This window comes from Manacus vitellinus, unplaced genomic scaffold (assembly GCF_001715985.3).
Source record: "Manacus vitellinus isolate BGI_N305 unplaced genomic scaffold, ASM171598v3 scaffold_4_pilon, whole genome shotgun sequence".
Taxonomy (NCBI): domain Eukaryota; kingdom Metazoa; phylum Chordata; class Aves; order Passeriformes; family Pipridae; genus Manacus; species Manacus vitellinus.
Genome location: NW_021940604.1, coordinates 32,005,422 through 32,026,562, shown reverse-complemented (window position 1 = coordinate 32,026,562; position 21,141 = coordinate 32,005,422). Strand labels below are relative to the sequence as shown.

Below are 21,141 nucleotides of genomic sequence, written 5' to 3'. Positions count from 1 at the left end.
TCTTAAATGTAGTATGCAATTAAAGATTAAGAGCTAATCTTTTATTCCTAGTTGCTTTTGCATTGCCAAGACTTTCTCAATTCACCAGTGACCTAATTTTTAAAAATAAAAGTATTGTGACATAGCCATGATCCAAAGCCTTGGCAGTGTGAGGTTCATGTTTGAACTTGATGATCATAGAGGTCTTTTCCAACCTAAATGATTCTGATTCTATGACATGCTCACTTCATCCCCTAAGGATGTTTTCAGACCACAGATGTGAACAAGGAAAATTGCCCAACAAACATGCGTTTATGCCATATGGAAAACTGATCCTCTGAATTAGGCAGGGACCTTTCTACAGCATTTAGTGGGACATTTCAACCCTTTCTTTCTGTTGTGGATGAGCAGCAGTAAGAGCACTTTAGTGCAACCCATAGGCAGTGGCAAGGCTTAGCTTGCTCTCCCTGCACAGCTTCTGTACATCCCTGTTGGACCACTTCATCTTCCACTCCCTACACCCATAAATCTTCCCCCACTGGCACTGGCCAAAACCAGACTGTCTCAAGTTCTTGAGTACATTCACAAACCCCAGTAACTAATTTAGATCATTGTTGCTGTTGGCAGCGCTATTTTAGTTTGTATTCCTTTCTTCTGCTCTTTTGTGTTTTGTTTTTACAAAGTATATGGGTTTCTTTTAATGTGACATCTCTGTGCAAACGTATGCATCTAAGGAAGGAAAAAGAAATTTATTGCATTTTGGCTAATACAGAGGAAAGGGGAAATTGCCTACATAATGAAACAGGAGATGCAGTTTTAACTGTGTCGTTTCTCTCTCGTCTCCATAGTACTGAATACACAAATATAAAATATATAATCTACCTCCTCCTTCAAACATATCAACGTACAATTAAAACCCACAAAGCTTGACAACCTGTTGTCAAGTTGTTTAAGCAGTTGTTTCAGAATCTGACAGACAAACTTATAAACAAAACGTAGAGCACCAGATTGTGGAATGAGGCAGCATTATCACATGGCTTCCTTGGTTATCTCAAAATTTGAAAAACAAAAAAGCAGAGGAATACTTTTTGTCCTTGAATAAATAACAGTTTAATTACATTATAGAAATAAAATATGATATGGTAGGAATACACTGAAAATCTTACAGAAATACTATTCTGCTACTGGTAGGTAAATGGTCAAAACTACTTTTCATGACAATCTGAACAGTACTTGTGTACAAACTATTATACAGGTTGCTAATGAAAAATATTCCAACAGTTGCAAGGATGTTACCAGCTGAAACAAACATCTAATGATACAATATTCTTCTAAGAGGAAGTAATAATGTTAGATTTACAGACAATAAAGAGTTATGTTCTCCACTTCAAAACACTGGAAATAAAAAACTCAGGTAATTCTATTTCTTTACCTCATATTCTCACAAGGAAAGATTTTCCTTTCACTATGAAATAGCATCCCAAGAGACCCTGGAAACAGTTTATTCAAAGGTAGTATTTGAGATGTCACAGCAACTTCAACAATTTTCCTAGTCTACAATTGCAGACTTTTTAGGCCACTGCTTGTACAGATGACTTTTTCTCACTTATTTACATACATTCAACCCAATAACAGCAGGTAAAATGCACTGCCTATCTCACAACAGACATACTAAAATTTTCATCAAAAGGCCAGTGCAAGAAGATGTGGATAGTGATTGCACAGCATTGAGGAGATTATATTATACAAATATACAATCAGACTGTTGAGAATCTAACTCTGCACGCATGTGACACAGATGGTCTTCTCGGTAGATACGTGACACTTGGAGTCAGTACACAGACGTAACTGCAACAAGGGTTGGTTGGTTGATGATGATGGTGTGGGTGGCCATGGAACACAAAATCGTTTGGCTGTGCTATCACTTAGTGAGGGTAGGCAACTGCAAAGTAGGAATACCTAAAGCTGAAGTTTAAGTACAGCTTTTCTTGGAACGGCAGCAGATTTTTCTAATGAAAGAATAGTTCTACTTAGTGTGCAACATGTAAGGAAATTGTTGCCGCCTCTTAATAAATGGTTCTAAGTGAACCGATGCAGTTCCCAGAGCTTTAGAAAAACTCATTATGCAAATAAATGATGATGATAGACACTAACGTTTCACAGGATGCTATTTCTTATTATATCAGTAAGCACCAAGTTAAGTGCCAAGACAGCCCCATTGTCCCATGACTTATCACGTAAAATTTAGAACGTGAATGCACAATGAAAGTCCACAAAGTTTGCATTTAATTCACAAGAAGACAGTTTCAAAAATGGCTCTTAAAATACCTTTACATTTCAAATGGGCTTTCCCCTCCTCCTCCCAGAGGACTTCTTTAGAATGGATTAGACCTAGATATAAGAAAGATCTTTCAGGAGGACTTGTACAACCTCTGGGAGTCCTCTGCAATACACAGGTTTTGGCTGAGTGTGGTGGGCCTCTTGAGAGCATGGTGCCCTGCCCTCTCACCCAAGTAAGCTGCAGGGGGAGGTGGGTGGAGGAGGAAAGTACCCCTGCCTCTTCCAGCTGTTGCTCAGAATGTGACCTGATCTGATCTTTGAAATGTCACCACTCATCAAGCCTGAACTTGGAGCCACTTGCATCCCTGCAGAGTCACTGGCTGAAATGGGCTGGGCTGCTCTGGCCTGCACTGAGGCATTAGAAATGTCCCAGGAATGTCATGGCAGCCAGAGACCCTGGGCTGCTGCCCTCCCTCCCCCTCTACGTAAGACCAACGACGAGTGGCAGGGCAGCGTGGATTTTGTTCCACTCACCCTGTGCCATGGAGAAAGTCACCCCTGTTGTGGCAAGTGTCAGGCCACTAGAAGGCTAAGCTGTGTTTGCAGCTATTTTGGCAGAAATCAGTCAGAAGGGTGAGGGAACAGTCCAAAAAAGCAAGGCAGCAGAGAAGAGGACCCTAGACCTTCTGACTCAGAACAGAATTACAGAATATCCATGCCTCAAAGACTATCTCATAATATGTTCCTTGTGACAGTCTCAGGTGGCAGAAACTATCCCACCATGGAACAGAGTCACCATCTTCCTTCAATAGCTTCTTCCTTGCAGCTGGTAGTGTCAAACCTTGTTACTGGTTTCAGCAAGACTCACCTCATTTCAAGACTCACCTCATTTCAGATTTGACTACTGACAGCCTTAAAACAAACTATCATTTACTTCTGGCTTTCTCAGTTTTCAGGAACACCATTGACAGCCACAGCAGTTGTCAGTGCGGGTTCATTCCATGCTCTGCCTCTTTTTTCCCCTTATTCCCAAGAGCAACTGAAAGGTTGCTTTCTCTGATACATTGATATACATCTCAGAGTGGATCGAGATGTTCTTAATATGGTACTTTCATCAGTAATCAGTTGGAAGAACTCAATTTTAGAAATAGAATTCATGTGCAAAGCGTGCAACAAGAAATACAGTTACATTTGGTTATAGTGTCCTATCTTAGTTATGCTACCATGACTCACACTGATTAGTATACTTACACACACACGCACACGCAAACACACGTACACACACAGATATTTATTTATATACACGCTCACACAATAAGAAAATGTCTAAGTCTGACAATATTTCCTCCTCTTTTAGTGAAGACGGAAGTTTGGCATCTCAGGCTCTGAATCTGCTTAAACCTGGGATACAGGAATGTGACACACTTCAAATATACATCAACTGCACAGTGATAACATGGCACTTTGAGTCTGACACATGCTGTCTTCAGTGGTCCAGCACCAGCACGTGGCTTAAAACCAGTTACCCATTAAAGGAGCCAATATCCGGGACATTTGCTTTTCAGTGTTCGTATTCACGCAACACCCAAGAGCGGGGCAGTAGTCTATGCAACCATAAACATCCTTCTGCATAAATGCAGTGGTATTTAAAAGTCTGAACCAGTGCTTTCCTTTCTCATATTCCTCCTCTATTCCTATGTTGCTGTTACTCTCATATGCATGTGAAAATAAAAGGTAGTTGGGAAATAATTTTAGTAGAACACAAAGCCTCTCCTCTAAGTCCACAGAAGACCACTAAAAGTATAAAACTTCATAGGAATTCTTCAAATACAGTAAGTGTTTTCAATGGGGTTTACATATCACGTTTCACATTATTTTCACAGAAGTCTACCTTATCACTTTGTTTAATTAGACAAATATCAATAACACGCAATAAAACAGCATACAATTCACAGGACACGACACATTTTACAAAACCTCTAAAACTCAGCACTGCCGCGTTTGGAAAAAATCAGAAACTCCTATTACAGACATGAAATACACTTCACATGGAAATGAACATCGTGATTACAAGGCTTTTTTTTCTTATTTGATGGTATTGGTTTAGAATGCGTTATTTTTCAATTAGGTTTCACAATTTTTCTTCACACTCCAAAAGAAACCATTGCTAATCTGGTATTTTCTCTGTGCTCTTTCAGGAAACATTATTATTCAGTAAACACTTTTTGAGAAAAAACTTGTGAAAATTTAGCTTGAACACCTAATTGTAAAACCTGAAGAACTGGCTGATGGTAATGCTCTTAACACAATCATTGCTCAGCTTACAATGACAAACCAAAAAATATTACAGGAGGGTACAAACACGTTAAGCCATGGGTTTGGTTTTCTCTGTTGTTGATTTTTTTTTTTAAACTAACTCCTTCTCTCCCAAGCTGAGAAGTTTCTGACTTACAATGCTTCAGCAGTTGTGTCTGTGGAGACAGACATGGTAACTTTGGCAATCTTAACTGTGCTCTTAATGCAGCTCTCGGCAGCCCTGTGCACGTTCCCCGCGTTGTTGGCATGTTTGTGCTGGCAGTCAGACTCCATGCTGTTATCAAGGGGCTGTGCCGTTCCTTTGCAGGTGGGGAACATGCTGCGGAAGGCATGTCGCAAGTCCTTGCTCCTCAGAGCATAGATGATGGGATTCACTGTTGAATTCAGCAAACAGAGCATGCTACAGAAGGCAAAGACAGTCTTGATAAGCTTGTTCATTTTCCCAAAGACATCATACACCATGATGGCGAGGAGAGGGCCCCAGCATATGATTAAAACGACTAGAATAAGGACCAAGGTTTTGGCTAACCTGATGTCCATACGAGTTTGATCAGGCCTAGTGATCTGTACCTTACCATCCTCTGTTGACTGAACGATTATGCTTTTCTGCGTGCCCCGCTGAAGCATGCGAACAGCATGGCTGTGAGCCTTCCACAGTATGTACATGTAGGCATAGACAATGAACAACAAGAGGACGCTGGTGACCCCAATCCAGAACATCAGGTACGTCTCATCGATGAGAGGGAATATGTCCGAACAAACAGAATTGAGCTTTTTGCAGTTCCAGCCGAGCAGAGGAAGAACGGCTATTACAATAGCAATGGTCCACATCACACAAAATGCTACGACAGCCTTTGGTCGGGTAACAATCCTTTTGTAAGCTAGTGGCCTGTGTATAGATATGTATCGGTCTATTGCCGTGAGGAAAAGGCTACCTACGGAGGCGGTGAAGGAGGCTGTAACTCCACCCAGTTTGAACAAGAAGACGTTGGGGCTATCCTTCCGGTGGAAAACATGGAAATCCACAAAACTGTAGACAAAAATGACACTGCCCAGGAGGTCGGCCACAGCCAGGCTGCCAATGAAATGGTAGGAGGGTCTACACCGGAGACTTCGGGAGTGGAGGATGACACACAGAACGAGGAGGTTCTCTAGGACCGTGAAGGTGCCCAGGGTGAGCGACAGCACAGCGATGGCCAGCTGCTGGCTGGGGTTCAGGATCATAAAGCACTCCATATCCATAAAGTTCTCCCCGCATTGTATATTATCCTCATTATCCTTAAGTGTGGACAGGGACTTGTTGTAAAACTCTGTGATGTTGACCTGATCTGAGGGAATAATGCTCAACAGGGGATCATCTCCTGTAGTCATTTTTTCTTGGAAAGGATCACCCCTGAAGGAGGAAAGAGGGAACTTCTGGGGGTAGTACCCCAGCTTGGATGTCATGTCGCCTTTCATGTCTTCGTACTGGATGTCGTTGGAGGCCACGTAAAGGAGATCTGTCGTGATTGTTCGGAAAGTTGTATCTGCGAGGCCATCTAGGATTGACTTCATAACCCCAGTCTTGTTGGTTTCAGAGAGACTTGGGGGACAGAAAAATGCATCGGAGGAAATCCTATATGGGGAAAAGATCAGACTTCATTAACATAAACAGGGAGACAAACTCCATAAACAATTTAGTTGAACTATGTCAAACAAAATCAACCCTTCTCTTATATTCAGTGCAAGTCTAGACTTTGCCACTGTGGGAATAAGGGTGGGTTGAACACTTAGAAAGAAATCACCTGGATTTCACCAAAACCGAATTACATTAAGAAGTGACATGAAAAACAGAGGCACAGGGAATCACAGTGTTTCACAGGAAAGCAATTCTCATTTCTCATCAAAACCTTCTGAGCTGCTCCACCAGAAAGATATTTTTCTCTAGATCTGAACTTGACTTCTGATTGCAAAGTACCTTGCAGACCAATACTCCTTGGGCTTGCTTCATTTAGATAACACCAAGTACCACTGCAGCAATAAACTGAATCATCACCTTCATTACTTTTCTTTCAAAAAGCACCAAGGGTTTTGAAAACTTGACAACAGAGAGGCAATGGAGACAGAGCCATGCACTCTAAATTTCACAGTTCACCCAATATGCCTGTATATTCACATTAGCCAGTTACAGCAACCTGAGGTCTACTAACATCCTGAATTTGCTATTGAAAATTTATTAGCAAGGGATTTAACCTACAAATATATAGCTTCATTACATTCATACACAAAGATTACTCTACTTCTTCCTTCTGCTAAGCAAACTAAGGTAACTGGGATGTATGGGCTATATGAGGGAGGCGGGGTGTTACCCAGCTCTGCCCGCAGTTTCAGGAAAGGTAACCAGCACTGCTAAGTCAGTGAGAGAATCAGTGATCTGCCCTGTATAGACCAGAAGTCTCAACCAGGGTTGTTCACACTCGTCTAGATAAACATGGAACCAAGTTTAGGGCAGAGTGTAGCTCTTGTCAAAATTCCAGGCAAAAGGGACCAGGAGCCACTGCTTCTTGTGAGAAGCATGGTAATGTAACTTGTCCTGCTGTGGACACCCTCAAAAACATTCTGTCCCCTCAGAAATGGGGGGGACCCAGCAGAAGGTACCCAGGTAGTCAGTGGTCTGTCCTGTCATGTTCAGCCTCTGCTCATGGATAGTGCAAGGTGCAACTCCTGGTCAGGGTACTCTTGGGAGAGGACCCTCACCAGCACCTGACAAGTCTTACAGCTCTTCTTATGCAGTACTCCTTTATATTACTTTGCCCAAAAAAAAATTCCTTGAATATGGATTGAACATCTGCTTTAGGGTCCCCTTCCACCACCTGAATGAATGAGAGCGGTCTGAATGTAAATAAGAGTCAGAATTACTCCTTTTGTGTGTAACAGCTATTCTGCATCTGCTACGGGACATCTAGATGATTACACCGACAACAGGAGCAAAACCAAGCTGCTTCTTGGTTTTAGAATGGAGGAAATTGTTTGTGACACTCAAGAAATCCCAGATGAAATATATAGGCTTGCACTGACTTAACCTGTTCACTTTACACGAGTGACAATAAATGGCCAGAAAGAGCACAAGAGACTATCTGCTAAAACTCAGACTACTCATCACCTCAACTCCTAAAGAGAAGATTTGCACAGTAGGTACCACAGTTCTGTTTTCCCATGAAAACTATTGGAAAGCAGAAAAGGATTCCTCTCTACAACAATACCAATAACTTGATAGCCAACAACTTAAAAGCATAAGAAATCAGGAGCATTTCTAAAAGCAGAGATCATTTGGCTGATGATATATTTATCCTGCCTTGCTTATAGCATCTGAACACTCAAGACTTTTTCCACAGTTCTTTAAAGTTTTGCCTTTCATTAAGCAGGCCTGGACATTGATAGTTAAAGGGAATATAACTAAAGGGAACTTAGACCTCCAGAAGACACTGCAACTCCAGTGTTGCGAACAAGGACGAGTATAAACAAACCTTACTGCGATAGTCTTAACGCACAAAATATACTGGCTGAGTCAGCTTTTGCAGATATAGTTTGCTCAGCAGGTAACAATATAATTATTAGACAGACAGACAACATTAAGGAATTTAATTCTGAGGGTATGAGCAGTGAGGGACAGAAATGTCACTGAAGCATACATTAAAAATGGACAACAATCCATACATAAAGTACTTTTCCTCCAGAAGGTGCTTTACAGCTGTTCCTAGAGAATCTACACGTTGCAAAGATGACTCTGCTTAACAAATTTGCTTTGGGTGAAGTTTGGCAACTTTACACTTGGCATTATAATACCAGTTTAAAATCAGAAGTGAAGAATGAGTTATTAATTTGAAAACTACCCAAAAATATTAAATAAAACAAGTAGTTCTAAAAACATGTTAGGATGGTTGTGGTATCCTCTGTTATTCCAGCTTATTTTTGACAGAAGAAAGAAAACCATTTTAATGATTAAAGCCACAGCCCCATGTCGAGAAGATTATGTTTGAGGAAACCTTCAAAAATTGTATGCAACTGAGCACTTCTGCTAGGCAGACAAACAAATTGTTATGAGGTAGCTGGTCCCTGCTGGAGTCATGTCAAGTATAGACTCGTCAGAATTAGGTGCCGTGCTTTGTTTGAAATACAAATGAAAAAACACGAATTCCTGTGTGTTCTTTTGAAGGTGGCAGTGAGTTATGTGACAGTATCACTATGCATCCATATGCTATGCTAACAACACAGTTAATGGGATCAGGAGAGGCAAGTCTTACTTTGAATGTCAATGATTTTTTTTTTCCTCTATATTTTTACATTGAGATTATTACAGTAATTTCTACCTTATTGTATCTGCAAAGAGAGTTTTCTTTGGGAGTACTTGGGACTTCATTAGTGATGTAGTTTAGGCTCTGGGGGATGCTGCTGACATTAATTTTGGTTTTGTTTGCTGCTGGGAATATCATAATTGGAAATTTCTAGCTGTATGTGTGTATGCACCTATTCAAGCAGCAGTTGATTTTTATTAAAGTTGCAGTAGAACAACCATTTGCCTGATCTGGAATTGCATTTTACAGGAAATTCATTTATTTTAATTTAGATACCAGTTTATCCCAGTATAAGCTCACTACTGAAACGCACTGAACAGATCAGCGAGGTTTTCCATGGCTGTCTAGTGAAAACAAGACTGGACCTTTGGCACTGTGGTTATCAGGTCACAGTCTGAGATGCTGTACGATTTGACATAGGCTGAAAAGGCAATGGCAGAAGCAGTGGTCTTGTTCCTGGTCTTTTCATTTGGTCAGGTGCACATCCCAGTAACACACATATTTTTTCTCTGAGCTTTTCTGTCCAAACCTGGCACGGCAAGCAGACACTGAGGACAAACACAGACACTCCATGCAATGTGGCCACACTGCTCTTTGCAGTTGGCTTCAACACAACCCAAACCCATACAGCCCAGGAACACAAACCTATACTACTCAACACCCATGGTGATCTCTACATTAAATACTCCAGAAGCCCCTGTGGCCTCTCACAGCCTCCATAGAGAACATGCATCCCCCGCACGGATCTGTCCTCTCTGGATAGGGCTGGAGTGATGGCTGTGTGCTGTGGCAAGGTCCCCTCACAGACAGGACAGCAGTGATGAAGAGCCACCCTGCTCTGCCAGACGAGGGAGAGCGTGCACTGACACCGGTACTCAAAATTTTTGACGTGTTTCCACGACTGCACGCAGCAATTCACAGCAAGTACTGAATTATGACTACAGATAAAAACTAAAAAACAGACAAAAATTTCAAGCATCTTTTATCTTGAAGACCAGACCAGAAAAGGAAAAGCTGAACATCATTTTAGACCTTTCTCGGGTCATCCAGCAACTGCTGAAGGGCACTATCAGACCAGCTGTGCGAAGCGACTGCCACTAGATGGAGTGGCTTTGACAAACTCCCAGCTTAGCTGTCTGCAGAGACCTGTATTCAACTTCCTCCAGCCCTTTTTCCCAGCTTACTTTCCCGGTGATCAAATATGTGAGGTGTTAAACATCACCTGACGGTTGAAGACACAACTTTTTAAGACTTTGCCTTTGAAGTGAAAGAATTAGTGAAGAGTTGAGGGGGCAAGTCTTACTACTGCCCTCCACTGTGTGGTTACATCCTAAAAGATGCTACGGTGGTATCAGAATATATATATGCTTTAGGTAAAATAAAAAATACATAGTATATAAAAGACTGGTAACTCACCATCAAGGACAACAGGGAGAATTACACCTCCCATGGATTTCTTATTGGTCCACAAGACCAGTTCACTTGGGAACAAGAATGTGACTTCAATAAAATGCTATTACCTATCTTCTCCTGCTGTTCTCTAGGAGGGGGAGGGCTGGAAAGTTTTTATCGTTGTCTATAAAAAGGGCTGAATTTATTATTATTTTCAAACCAGGATGATTGATAGAGCAATTTTAATAGCCTGAATAGAAACAGTGAGTATTTGTGTTCTTCCTTGGAAAGTAATTATGAGCAATACAATGATGCTACTGATAACTGCAAAAATGTTGACATGGCAAGAAAAGGAATCAAAACTAGAAAGGGAAATCCACAATCAAACCTTTCTAGCTTCTATTTTAGAAAATATTTTGATCTCCGTGTCTATACAGTTGTTCTATGATAATCACAGTCAATTAAGAACAGGCTAAAGGACAAGTAGGTAGAATTGAAACAAGTTTTGAATGGACAAAAATATGTAAATGTACTCTCCTTGCATACATGTTGTAAGGTTGCAAATTGTTCAGAGAAGGGCTTTATCTTCTGATAAATTTGCACAGTGCCCAGTACACTGGGACTCCTACCAAACTGGGTCCACAAAGTACCACCATAGAAGAAACAGAAATTTATACTTGTACGCAGTCAGCTGGAAAAGCGTGAGAGAAATGAGGTTTACCATGGTAACTGTTGGCCTTTAGGAATTAGAACTGTCCTATAAAATGAAAATTTATATGGCTAATAATTACCTTATCCCATATGGCGATGAACAATACTGCTTCGAGGACAGAACAAGGTTTCCAAGCCAGAGAAAGAAATGTGCAGACTGAGAAATGGCATTTCCAGACTCAGTAACACTGAGCAAGGAAAAAAACACATGTTGACAAGAATGTGAAGGCAATGTTACCCTTATCCTATTTACTGGTTTACTACTCTATCTCCAACACTGTGCTACTCCTAGGCTATAAATGGTAAAAACGCTGTCACTCCTAATTCAGGAAAACTTGCAGTCACTTCAGTCAGAATTTTCTCTATGTAAGGGATCAGGAAGGAGACAGACACTAGGAGAGGACCAAATGAGGGATGTTATCTTCTAGATATAGCAAGGCACTATCAGCTATGGGGTAAACTAGGGCATGCAAGTACTGAACCAAATTTTGTTCTTATGTAACATGATCGTATCTCTGGTAAGTTGAACCTTAATTAGCAAGAAGCCACAGCTACATGGTTATTACGTTAATTAACATACCGTTTGCACACTAGCAGAATAAGGGCTGGACTGTTCCAATTTGTAGGCAAACAGCCCCTACGTGACACCCCCCAGCATCCAGCAGCCGACAATCTGAACAACAAAAACAAAAGAAGGGGGAAAACAGGGCGTTAGTCAGTGGTGGACAATGTTTTGAAAAGAAATAACACTATTTCCTCCCTCCCAAGTTTTGTTGGTGAGATGTGTGTACCAGTTTTAGCACAGGTGACTTGCATGTACAGAGAAAAGGAGACTGTGCCTTACCTCCCAGACAGCCAGGGCACAAACGTGTGTCTAAGATTAGAGAGATTCAAAAGCAAGGCTGAAGTCCTGCTCCATTTGGTGCAGCCAAAGGACCCAAATTTTGCTCTCCTGAAAGGCAGGTCAGTGTGCTGGCAGCCACTACATTCTGCTGCCCACCTCTAAACTGCTCAATTTGTTCCATGATGGATCAAGAGTTAAACATCCAGAAATAAAGGCACCAGGAGGGAGGGTGCACATCTGGAAAGTGAGAGGCTTAGCTTGAAGCCCTTTCTCTGAACTAAGCAACTCAAGGATTTGTCTCCTGCATCCCACCCAGGTGCAGGAGAGGAAGAGTGGGGACAGCTGCCCCATCTGCCTGTGAAAAACTCTTGAAGTCAGTCAAAAGCCCTCAGCTTATAAAATACAACCCTTTACACACACACTGCCTACCAAGTTGGAGACAAGGCAAAGTACTGAAATCAGAAACCAGCAAGGGGACCATCAGGCTCACATTAATGGGAAACTACAGCTACCTGCTCTGCCCAGCTTTTGGGAGAAAGAAGGGAAGGCTAAGGTGTCTATCTTAAAATGTGGGATTTTAATATCTGTCACAGTTTATATATCTTAATTTCATCTAAAGATAAAACTTTGGAAGAGAATAAAGTGGCTTGCTAAAGTAGGTAAGACTCAGATCAAAGGAAACAATTGAGCAATCATGAAGCAATTGTGACCTGGTTGTTTGCTTAAAATCAGCTCCAGTTTAGGGACTGGAGTCCCAATAAATGACTTTCCCTTCTCCTTTCCAAATACAGCAGAATGAACAGGTAATACAAAAAGTTTGATACAATGCTATGGTATTCACATTTTAAAGAAAATGGAAGAGAACTCATTAAGCTGGTCAATTTTGAACTCTCAAACTTTTTCACAAAAGGGTTTATCTTGGATTTCAATATTCCAGCAGAAACTGTATAATTTCCAGCCTCTTCTCTACCCATTCCCTAATGCCAAAAGGTGCATGCACTTATTACTGCTGAGCAGAATCGACATAAATGTTAAACAGGGACAGAGAAGTCCAGCCAGGTGCAAAAGAGATGGGAGCTGAACATTCATTCTCCTGAAAGTACCTAGAAGAAATGGCAGTTTAGTACACAATGTGTAGTTTAAGGGAGAGAAGTAATTTGAAACAACAGAGTAGGACATAAAAGACCCAGGGTCCACTGGATGCTAAATGCTAAAGGTCTTCAGAAGAATGTAATGTCTAGAGGATGAAACTGGGTGGAAAACACATTTATTAGGAAGCAAAAAAAAAGAGAGAGAGAGAACCACTCCAAGAAAACAGTTTCCATGTAATGGCCAGAGCAGAAGAGAGAAGGTCAAGAATTTGTTGCAGCAGAAAATATTAGCGAACTTTATTAAAAGAGTAAGGATTAGAGAGAGAAAGATAGCAAAAACATCAGGCTCCAGGGAGAATGCTCATAAACTGCACAGAGTGTATGTCTGCTTTTTCATCCTCCTGCAACAAACTGGCTGTAACAAATTTTAATTAAAGACTTCATGAGTTAGCAAGGAGATGTTAAGAGCAAAGGTAATATGGGTTAAGTTTTTGGTGTGATGAGGATTGGTAAGAGAGAGGAAAGATAACTATTGTCTCCATACTGGAAATAAGACATCTCCAGGTGAGACAGAAGCAAAGTGGGGAAAGGTAAGAGAGGAAGACCGAAGTGGAAGAAGCCCCTGTGAGGCAGAGATGCAGAGAAAGAGAAGAGTTGCCTTTGTAATCACCTGGAGGAAAGCAGATCGGGTGAAGGAGAAACTCTCCCTCCTCTTCTGAGCTATGCAAACTTCAGACACCTCTGTAAGCTGAAGGATATAGCTAGTGGGATTTTTCAGATCTCACCATAAAGAAAGAACAGATCCACTGCTCTGCAGGCAGTGACTTGCTCTTTTGAAAGTCCATTTCTGATCTGTACTCAAGCAACGAAGGAAGACGCAAAGGACTCTGAGAAGCCATCTTTGGTAAGGTCAGAAAAAAGGACAGCACCGTACGCATGGACAGTGGGGAACAAGCTGAGGACTCTCAGGAGAGATCAGCTGAGCAAATTTGGCCAGGGATATTAATTAAAATCAAACTGCTTAAGGAAAATGAAGTACAGGATATGGACCTCAGAGGTGAAAAGGAGAAGAGTGCTCAAATGGAGCCACTGAGTGATCCATACAGCAGATAAACACACCAGAAGTGAAAAGGGGGTTTACACGCAATGACAAAAAGTTAGTGCATGGAAGGTCAGCAATACATTGAAAGCAACATCCCTTCTACCTCAGTCTTCAAGAGCCTACTTCTCCAAAAAATTATTATTAAGCCATCAATACTGGCAATGCTCAGAAGCTAGGTTAGAAAGGCTTTTTGCAAATGAGATGTCCCACACCATCAGCATTAGTGAAGGACAAAAATATGCTCTCCAATTAAAAAATGTAATGCATTCTTTAATTTCTGGAGCTGCCTGGCCTTTCATAAGATTTAAATAAGCTCAGATAACTGTCTTCATAGTTACATTCAAAATATAATGATATTAAAATATACTGCCTTCACACACACAAACAACTTGTGAAATTATTTGCCAGCATATTAAGCCACTACACCAGATTGTTTGGCAGTGGTGCATGTCTTCGAAATATGCAGATGCTTTTCTTTTTTTAAAAAAATGAGAGAGCGAGAGAAGAGGAGAAGTGAGAAAGAATTACAATAGAATCTGATATCCAAGTAGCCAGAACAATAAATTGTAGAGAGAATCCAACCAATATTACATCAGATTTGGAGAAATAGTTAAAATATACTGAGAGATCACAGAATATTCTGAGTTGGGAGGGACACACAAAGATCATCAGGTCCAACTTTTTAAGTGAGTGGCCCATACAGAGATCAAACCCACAATCTTGGCATTATTAGCACCAGGCTCAGACCAACTGAGCTAATCTCAGGGTCGCAGTTATGACTTTTTATTTGTATGTGTGTATATACAAATATACATTTCTATGCATAAATTTACAAACAGGAATACAGAAAGAAAAAACGTCCACATGCCGAGAGGAAGAAACACTGCAGTACTGTTTGTCATGCATAAACTCAAATCTCAAGTGCTAGAGGACAAGCAGACAAGCTAGAACTTTAGATACAAAAGATATAGGCAAGATGAATATCCTTTTGAATTCCCTTATACACAGTCTTCCTGGGGAAAAGCAGGAATCTAAAACTGGTATATCTACCACTGAGTTATTTGCAGGTATATACACATATGCCATATGCCATCTACTTTTCCAGGTACATGTATGGTCTGGACTTCAGTAATACATTCCTTAAAACAGAGATACAACTGACTAAAAACAATGATTTCTGAGAGCATGTTTCACATATTCAGCACAACAGGAAGGTGGGAGACCCGCAAGTCCCTAAACACAAACTTTGAAATGTTTCCTAAAGTGCAGAAAGATAGAAACTACTCCAGTGAGGGCTGAAAGGAAACTGACAGTACAGAACTGTTCCTGCTCAGGACTCTACAGTGAGTTAACACGCCTTTCTTATGAATATACAATTGCCATAAAACAGTTAACACAGGATGAGGTACTATTTGATGCCATCTAGCCTCAACCTACACAAATAATACAACATCTGAATTGTATAAAACATCCAGTTTCACCAAACAGTCCAATCACAGTATAACGAGTAACCATTGTACTAACATACCCAGTAGTGAAATATATATTTTGTCAGTAATTTGGATGTTGCTAGCTTGATCAATAAAGGATGTTCCCCCTGAAGAGAGGCAGAACCAGGCTTGGGGTATGCATCACCATAATGCCCCTGCATGAGGCACAAATGGCAGAATAAAATGTGCTCCAACCTTATGTTGCAAACCCAGTCATTTTTCATGAGCAACAACAGCACCTTCGGGAAAAAGGAAAAAAAAAACGTTCTCTCTAACGAGAAATTGATTTATAAGTCATTACAACCATTTCAAAAGGACAGGTCATAGCTGGTTTCTGCGATCATTAACAAAGCCACGCACTTTCAAAGGGCCTCAGTTCTAGGGGGGAAATTCTTATCCCACCAAGAGCAATGGGATGTGCACTTTTGGTAGCAGTACAGTGTCATTCTAGAAATGGAGACATAAAGAGCAGTACTGAGAAGACAGTTGCCACATTTTTAATTTTGCATTAATAACAAATGCTCTCGCTGTCTATTCTGGCACATTTGCAAGCTTGCTTTTAGGTACAAGGGGCTGGTGTTCATTTCCACTATAGATAAGAAAACAAGAGCAGCCTTGTTATGATTAAAAGGGTCTATTTCCCTCTGCCTTCTGTCTTCTGTGTCCATCTGCACAGCTGCTTTGAACTTGGCCAAATCCCAGTGTCAGGGTCGCCCACAGGACATGTTTTAAATCATCATCAGACTTGTGAATTTGCTGCTAGAGAAAAATCTCCAAATTCTCACCTAAATGGTTGATGAGTGGTTTTGTAGAACATCCATTATTTTACATAGCCTAAACTATTGGGGAAATTGCACAAAAAAAAAAAATTGCAGAAAAACAATTTACTGTTTCATGAGAAGACTCAGATAAAGACAATATAGACATCTGGAAAGAAATGAAGAGCAATCACTGTAGAGAAAAATGAATTCTGTGGATGCCTAGGTAGATGACTGCATGACTAGAGAGGTCACAAAGTCTGCATCTGAGAAAGAAGTTACAGTAATTTCTCTCTAAAGGTGCAGAATTAGAGAAACTAGGTGAGTGGAAGAGAGTGCACGAGACCTGCAGAACCATGAATGGCAATGTATTTGTAAAAATCTCGGGCAACACTAAATTAACAAACGGGTTTGGATTCTCTGTTGCTTCTTAATGTCCTCACCTACCTCTACTCAACAGAACTGAAAACCATGCCACCTCTCCCTCTCTAGTGCGTAACACTTTCAGCACCAAAATTCCCAGTGGGATGACAGTCTGCAAGCATTTTGAGACTGCCACATTAAAGACTGATAGTCAGAAATGGCTTAAAAAAGAAAGAAAGAAAAAGTTATTTCTTTCTAAACTTCCACTGCCCAATCAGAAACTTGTGAACAGGGGAAGGGAAAGAAAGGCTTGTATTGGCTAAGAACTGCCATTCCCTAAATAGAGCATGAAAGCCTTTAATGGGGTCTTCTATGAAACTGAGCTAACATCATTCACCAAAGTACAACAGCCAGGATCAAAGGCGTCCACCAGCCTCACAATACTGTAACCTGCTTCCACCTCCACCTTGAGTTTTATAGGTATTTTGATTTGATAGAATGGTTGGCAAGCTAAACCCACAGCAAATAAGTCAGCTTCCTTACCTAGCCAACACTTTTTTTTTCCCTCCTGGCAACAGATGCCTGGCTCAGTCAAACAATTATTGCTTTTATCAATTTTGCTTTAAAATGGTTTTATTCAAATGGTTCTGCTTCTTATTCCAAAGACCAACAGAAAATAAAGCAAAGCTGTTACTGGTTGCTACAAAACTAATTTTAACCTCAAGCAAATCAGGAATTACACATTCATGCTCTGAACTGTTTAAAAATGTTACATTCATTTCTTTTACAACTGATTTAATAAACTCTAAGCCTGCATAATAAATATTCCTATTACAGTCACAGAGGTTTTTTTCCTTTCTTGGGTGGTGGCTGATATGAGGTGTAATGAGAAAAGAATTAAGCACATCCAAGTAATTTTTGCAATGTTGCACATTTTGTTATTAAATATCATACTCAGCATCACTCTGATTCTTTGAGTGATCCTGGTATGTGTTAACAGCAGTGCCACCCCTAGCAGAGAATGCTATATTCCTTTAAGAAAGGGTGAACAATAACAATGAAAACAAGATGATACATCTAGGGGGAAAAAAAAAAAAGAAACATTACTACACCTTTAACAGGTTAAAAAAGCCACACTATGTGGTTTTTTAAAAACTTGTAGATACTCAAGGAGTATTTTGCTATCTGGCTCTATGTTATAGATGTCCCTTTATATTCTGAAAGAAAAAAACATGTGCCAAAACTGTTAATCTCATCATTTGCTGCCACACGGAAAATAACACTGATGATAATTTTAGATAAAGAAGGAAAACTACGGACTTCATCTTCTGACACCATTTTACTTAATCAAACTGCAATCACAGTAATGAGCTCTCTCCTACCAAAGGCTTGGTACATACCTCATCCAGGGGTGTTCTCAATGGAGATTTGCAGATGCCTTTGAGACAAAAAGATGCCCATTTAAAATAAGCCCATCTGGCTCAAAATTATTTCTCAACAGCTGAAGATTTCACATGACAAACGCTGCGTGAAGTTTAAAAGGCTCACTGTTTTTCGGCTCTCTCCCCACCATAGCTCCGAATTTCAGACAAAAACCAACCAACCAACCAACCAAAAAACACTACCGGGATATTCTGAGGATGCTGGACTTCTAAGTGACATTTTTTAAGGGAACATCATTGCGCACAAAATTACGAACCGCCTTTTATTTCGGTTACAGCGTCAAAGGTAGAGTTTAGGGAGCAAAAGTGCACGTGAAAGACGGGCTGAATACCACCCGCTGCAAATCACCAGTGGGTCAGGATGAGAGGAGAAACCTCCGATGTCAGATAAGGTCCTGTGGGAGCCCGGGAGGCTGCCGGCTCCGAAGAATAATAGACGCGTGTTAACCATAACGCCACCAGCCTCCCGCACCCTCGCCCGCTGAAGGGCTCCCCTCGGCCGCCAGGTCTCCCCTCCTTCGGCCGGGCTCGCGAAACCAAACCCCGCTCCTCGGACCACCAGCTTTTCCCGGGTGGTCCCGGGGCACCCTCCAACTGGTCCCAGCAGCCCGAGGCGGCGGCGCAGGGCCGTGCCTGGGGTAGGGGCGAAACCCGCGCTCTGCCCTGCCCCCGCCGCAGCGGAGGTCGCGATCGCCGCGGGACTCAGCGGCAGATCCCGGGGAGGGATGCTCCGCAGGCAGCTCTCTCCCCTCCGCCCGCTCCGCCGTCGGGGCAGGCGGTGTCATCCCCGTCCTACCCACGCCGTCAACAAACTTTGATGGGGACAACGGGTCCCTGGCCCCAGACCGCGGGGCACTCGCGGGTCCTTCCCGCTCCCCCTCCGCGCGCCGTCCTTACCCTCCGCACGGCACCGGCCGCGTCCCCCGCCCGCTCCGGCCGCGCCGACCCAGGCAGGGAGCGTGAGCGCCGCCCCGCCCGGCCACCCCAGCACTGGGGAGCGCCGAGGAGGCGGTGCCGGGTGAGGGGAAGGAGGAGTGGGAGACTTCTCCCCCGGCTGCCTCCCTTTCTTCCCTTCCCTCCCCTCGGCGCCTCCTTTCCGACCACCGTCGCCCTCGCTCGCCCGGATCAGGCGGCACGCCGGCTCCGCCACCCTGCCGCCGCCGCCGCCGCCGCCGCCGCCCTGTGCCGCCCGCCCTCCTCCTCCCGCGCCTCGCCCGCCGCCGCTCGGCGCGGGGAGGCAGCGCGGGAGCCGCCGGGCGCCCGGGCGGCTCCGACACACGCCGCCGCTTGCGTCCCCCGCTTTCCGCCCCGCTCCGGTCCCATTTATGAAGCCCGGCGCCATCCGTGTCAGTGTGTGCCTTTTGTCCCGGGCCTGGCAGCGGCGGAGGCGCCCTGCACGCGCGGGCAGCGCCGGGGCGGACGGGCGGCGGCGGCAAACTTCTCCCGAGGGCAGGGACACGGGGAACGCAGGGACACCGCGGGGGCGGGCGGCGCAGAGCGGGCCCGGCCACACCGTCCGTGTGGGGACGTGCCGGCGGCCCGGCGGCCGTGGGCGATGACCGGCCGTGAGCCCGTCCTGCTGGCGCTCCGCCGCGGCGCGCCCCGCCGCTGGCCGCGGGTAACCGGGCCGGGGGAGGCGGCGCCGCCGGCCCCGGACCAATGTGGAAGGCAGCGCCTCCTCCGGCCCGCGGGGGGCGGACAGCACTCCCTCCCCGAGGGGGCCCGGCCGGCCACACGCCGGCGTGGCCTGGGAGAGCCGGGCCGGCCCCGCGCTTGCCGCGGCGTTGGCGCACCCAGGGGATGGGTGGGTTGGCGGCCGTGTCTGTCCGCGTGGGGCGTCCCTTCTCCGTCCCAGTTTTTCCTGTGAAACACTAGAGTTCTGCCATCGTTTATTTCCCTTTTCCTCACTATCCTTGTGTCCCGCCTTGGGTGTTCTGGGACTCATGCGACAGCCGTCATGGCAACCCTCAGAAGTGCTGAGGGGCGAGATACCTCCAAAGGCGAACGGGGAATGGGCACAACCGGCAAGCTGAGCTTTATTCAACAGCCAGTTCCTAAAGAGCGCAATATCCAGCTGGCTTTGCTCCGTGTGCTTTTGCCTCTGCAGTGTCATAAATATGTATTTGTCTTCACACGAATTAATACAGAAAGATGATAAATATTTATCATTTGACATAGTGTCTAAAGACGTTAACTGGTCCATCCACCCATGGAGAAGGATATGCCATATTCCTTATTTCTCAGGGAAAAAAAAAAAAAAAAAAGGACTCAGGTCTTCCTGAGTGAGAGTTAAAGATTTTGGGTGGCTATATTTTTTTTAGGGGTGTCCAACTCGAGATGTCCCTGCCATCTAACATTGACTCTTCCTCTTGAAGGCTTCTCAAGCTGGGCCCCCAAGGTCCGAGGCAACCAAAATCTCAGGGCTCCATCCACTGAAGTGCATCTACTGAGCAGTACAGCCTCATTCTCACAATCCAGTGTTTTCCCTGCATTGAATCCCACAGCGAGTCTGCAAGATCATAATTACTGCCTATAATTTTTCCACCACTGGCTCTTTCTGATGGTAATCGTTAAATTAACAAGAAAGGAGATAATTTCAACTGGCACACCCTGTGAGAAAAGTGGAGGGGGAAAAAAGGCTAACTCATTTGTGCCCAGCTTGAGTTTCTGGTATTAGTCAGTCCGTCTGTTTGGTCATTCAGAAGTGGTGTGTAAAAAGAACTTAGTTTAAGACTGCATTAAATCAGATCAGATTTCTCTTTGGCTGTGCATTTCAGAAAGTACTGACCTCTCTTTCTCAGAGGACTACAACTTCTTTTTTTTTAACTCTTTGAAAGAGTTGGATACTTTTGATTTTAATGTGAACCTACCAAGTTAAACATGTCTTCCGCAGTTGTGGAGGGACACATCCCCTCTGCAAAGACAAGTCACATCGAGTGGACATCACCAGACTAAAATCAACCCTCAGAGAGAATATAAGGGCACGTGTTACTGCTCATCCCACCTCCACATTTGTGGCTTCCTAATGATCCCCATCCT

At 43.3% G+C, this 21,141-nt stretch overlaps 1 protein-coding gene across 5 annotated transcripts; it reads right to left on the bottom strand.

Annotated features, from left to right (window-relative positions):
• Nucleotides 1-1,064: 1,064 nt before the first annotated feature.
• On the bottom strand, nucleotides 1,065-19,237 carry CNR1 (cannabinoid receptor 1). 5 transcript variants are annotated; one of them, XM_029962760.1, is made up of 5 exons: nucleotides 19,000-19,045; nucleotides 18,061-18,098; nucleotides 11,593-11,685; nucleotides 11,093-11,200; nucleotides 1,065-6,190 (listed from the first exon to the last, which is right to left on the bottom strand). In XM_029962760.1, the coding sequence occupies exons 2-5, from the start codon at nucleotides 18,063-18,065 to the stop codon at nucleotides 4,708-4,710; spliced, it is 1,689 nt and encodes a 562-aa protein (XP_029818620.1). In that variant the 5' UTR covers nucleotides 18,066-18,098; nucleotides 19,000-19,045; the 3' UTR covers nucleotides 1,065-4,707. The 5 variants fall into 5 exon arrangements, with proteins under 5 accessions (XP_029818620.1, XP_017933681.1, XP_017933682.1 ...); XM_018078192.2 differs by lacking the exon at nucleotides 18,061-18,098 and having other exon boundaries at nucleotides 19,000-19,042; XM_018078193.2 differs by lacking the exons at nucleotides 11,093-11,200; nucleotides 18,061-18,098 and having other exon boundaries at nucleotides 19,000-19,042.
• Between the last annotated feature and the right edge of the window lie 1,904 nt (nucleotides 19,238-21,141).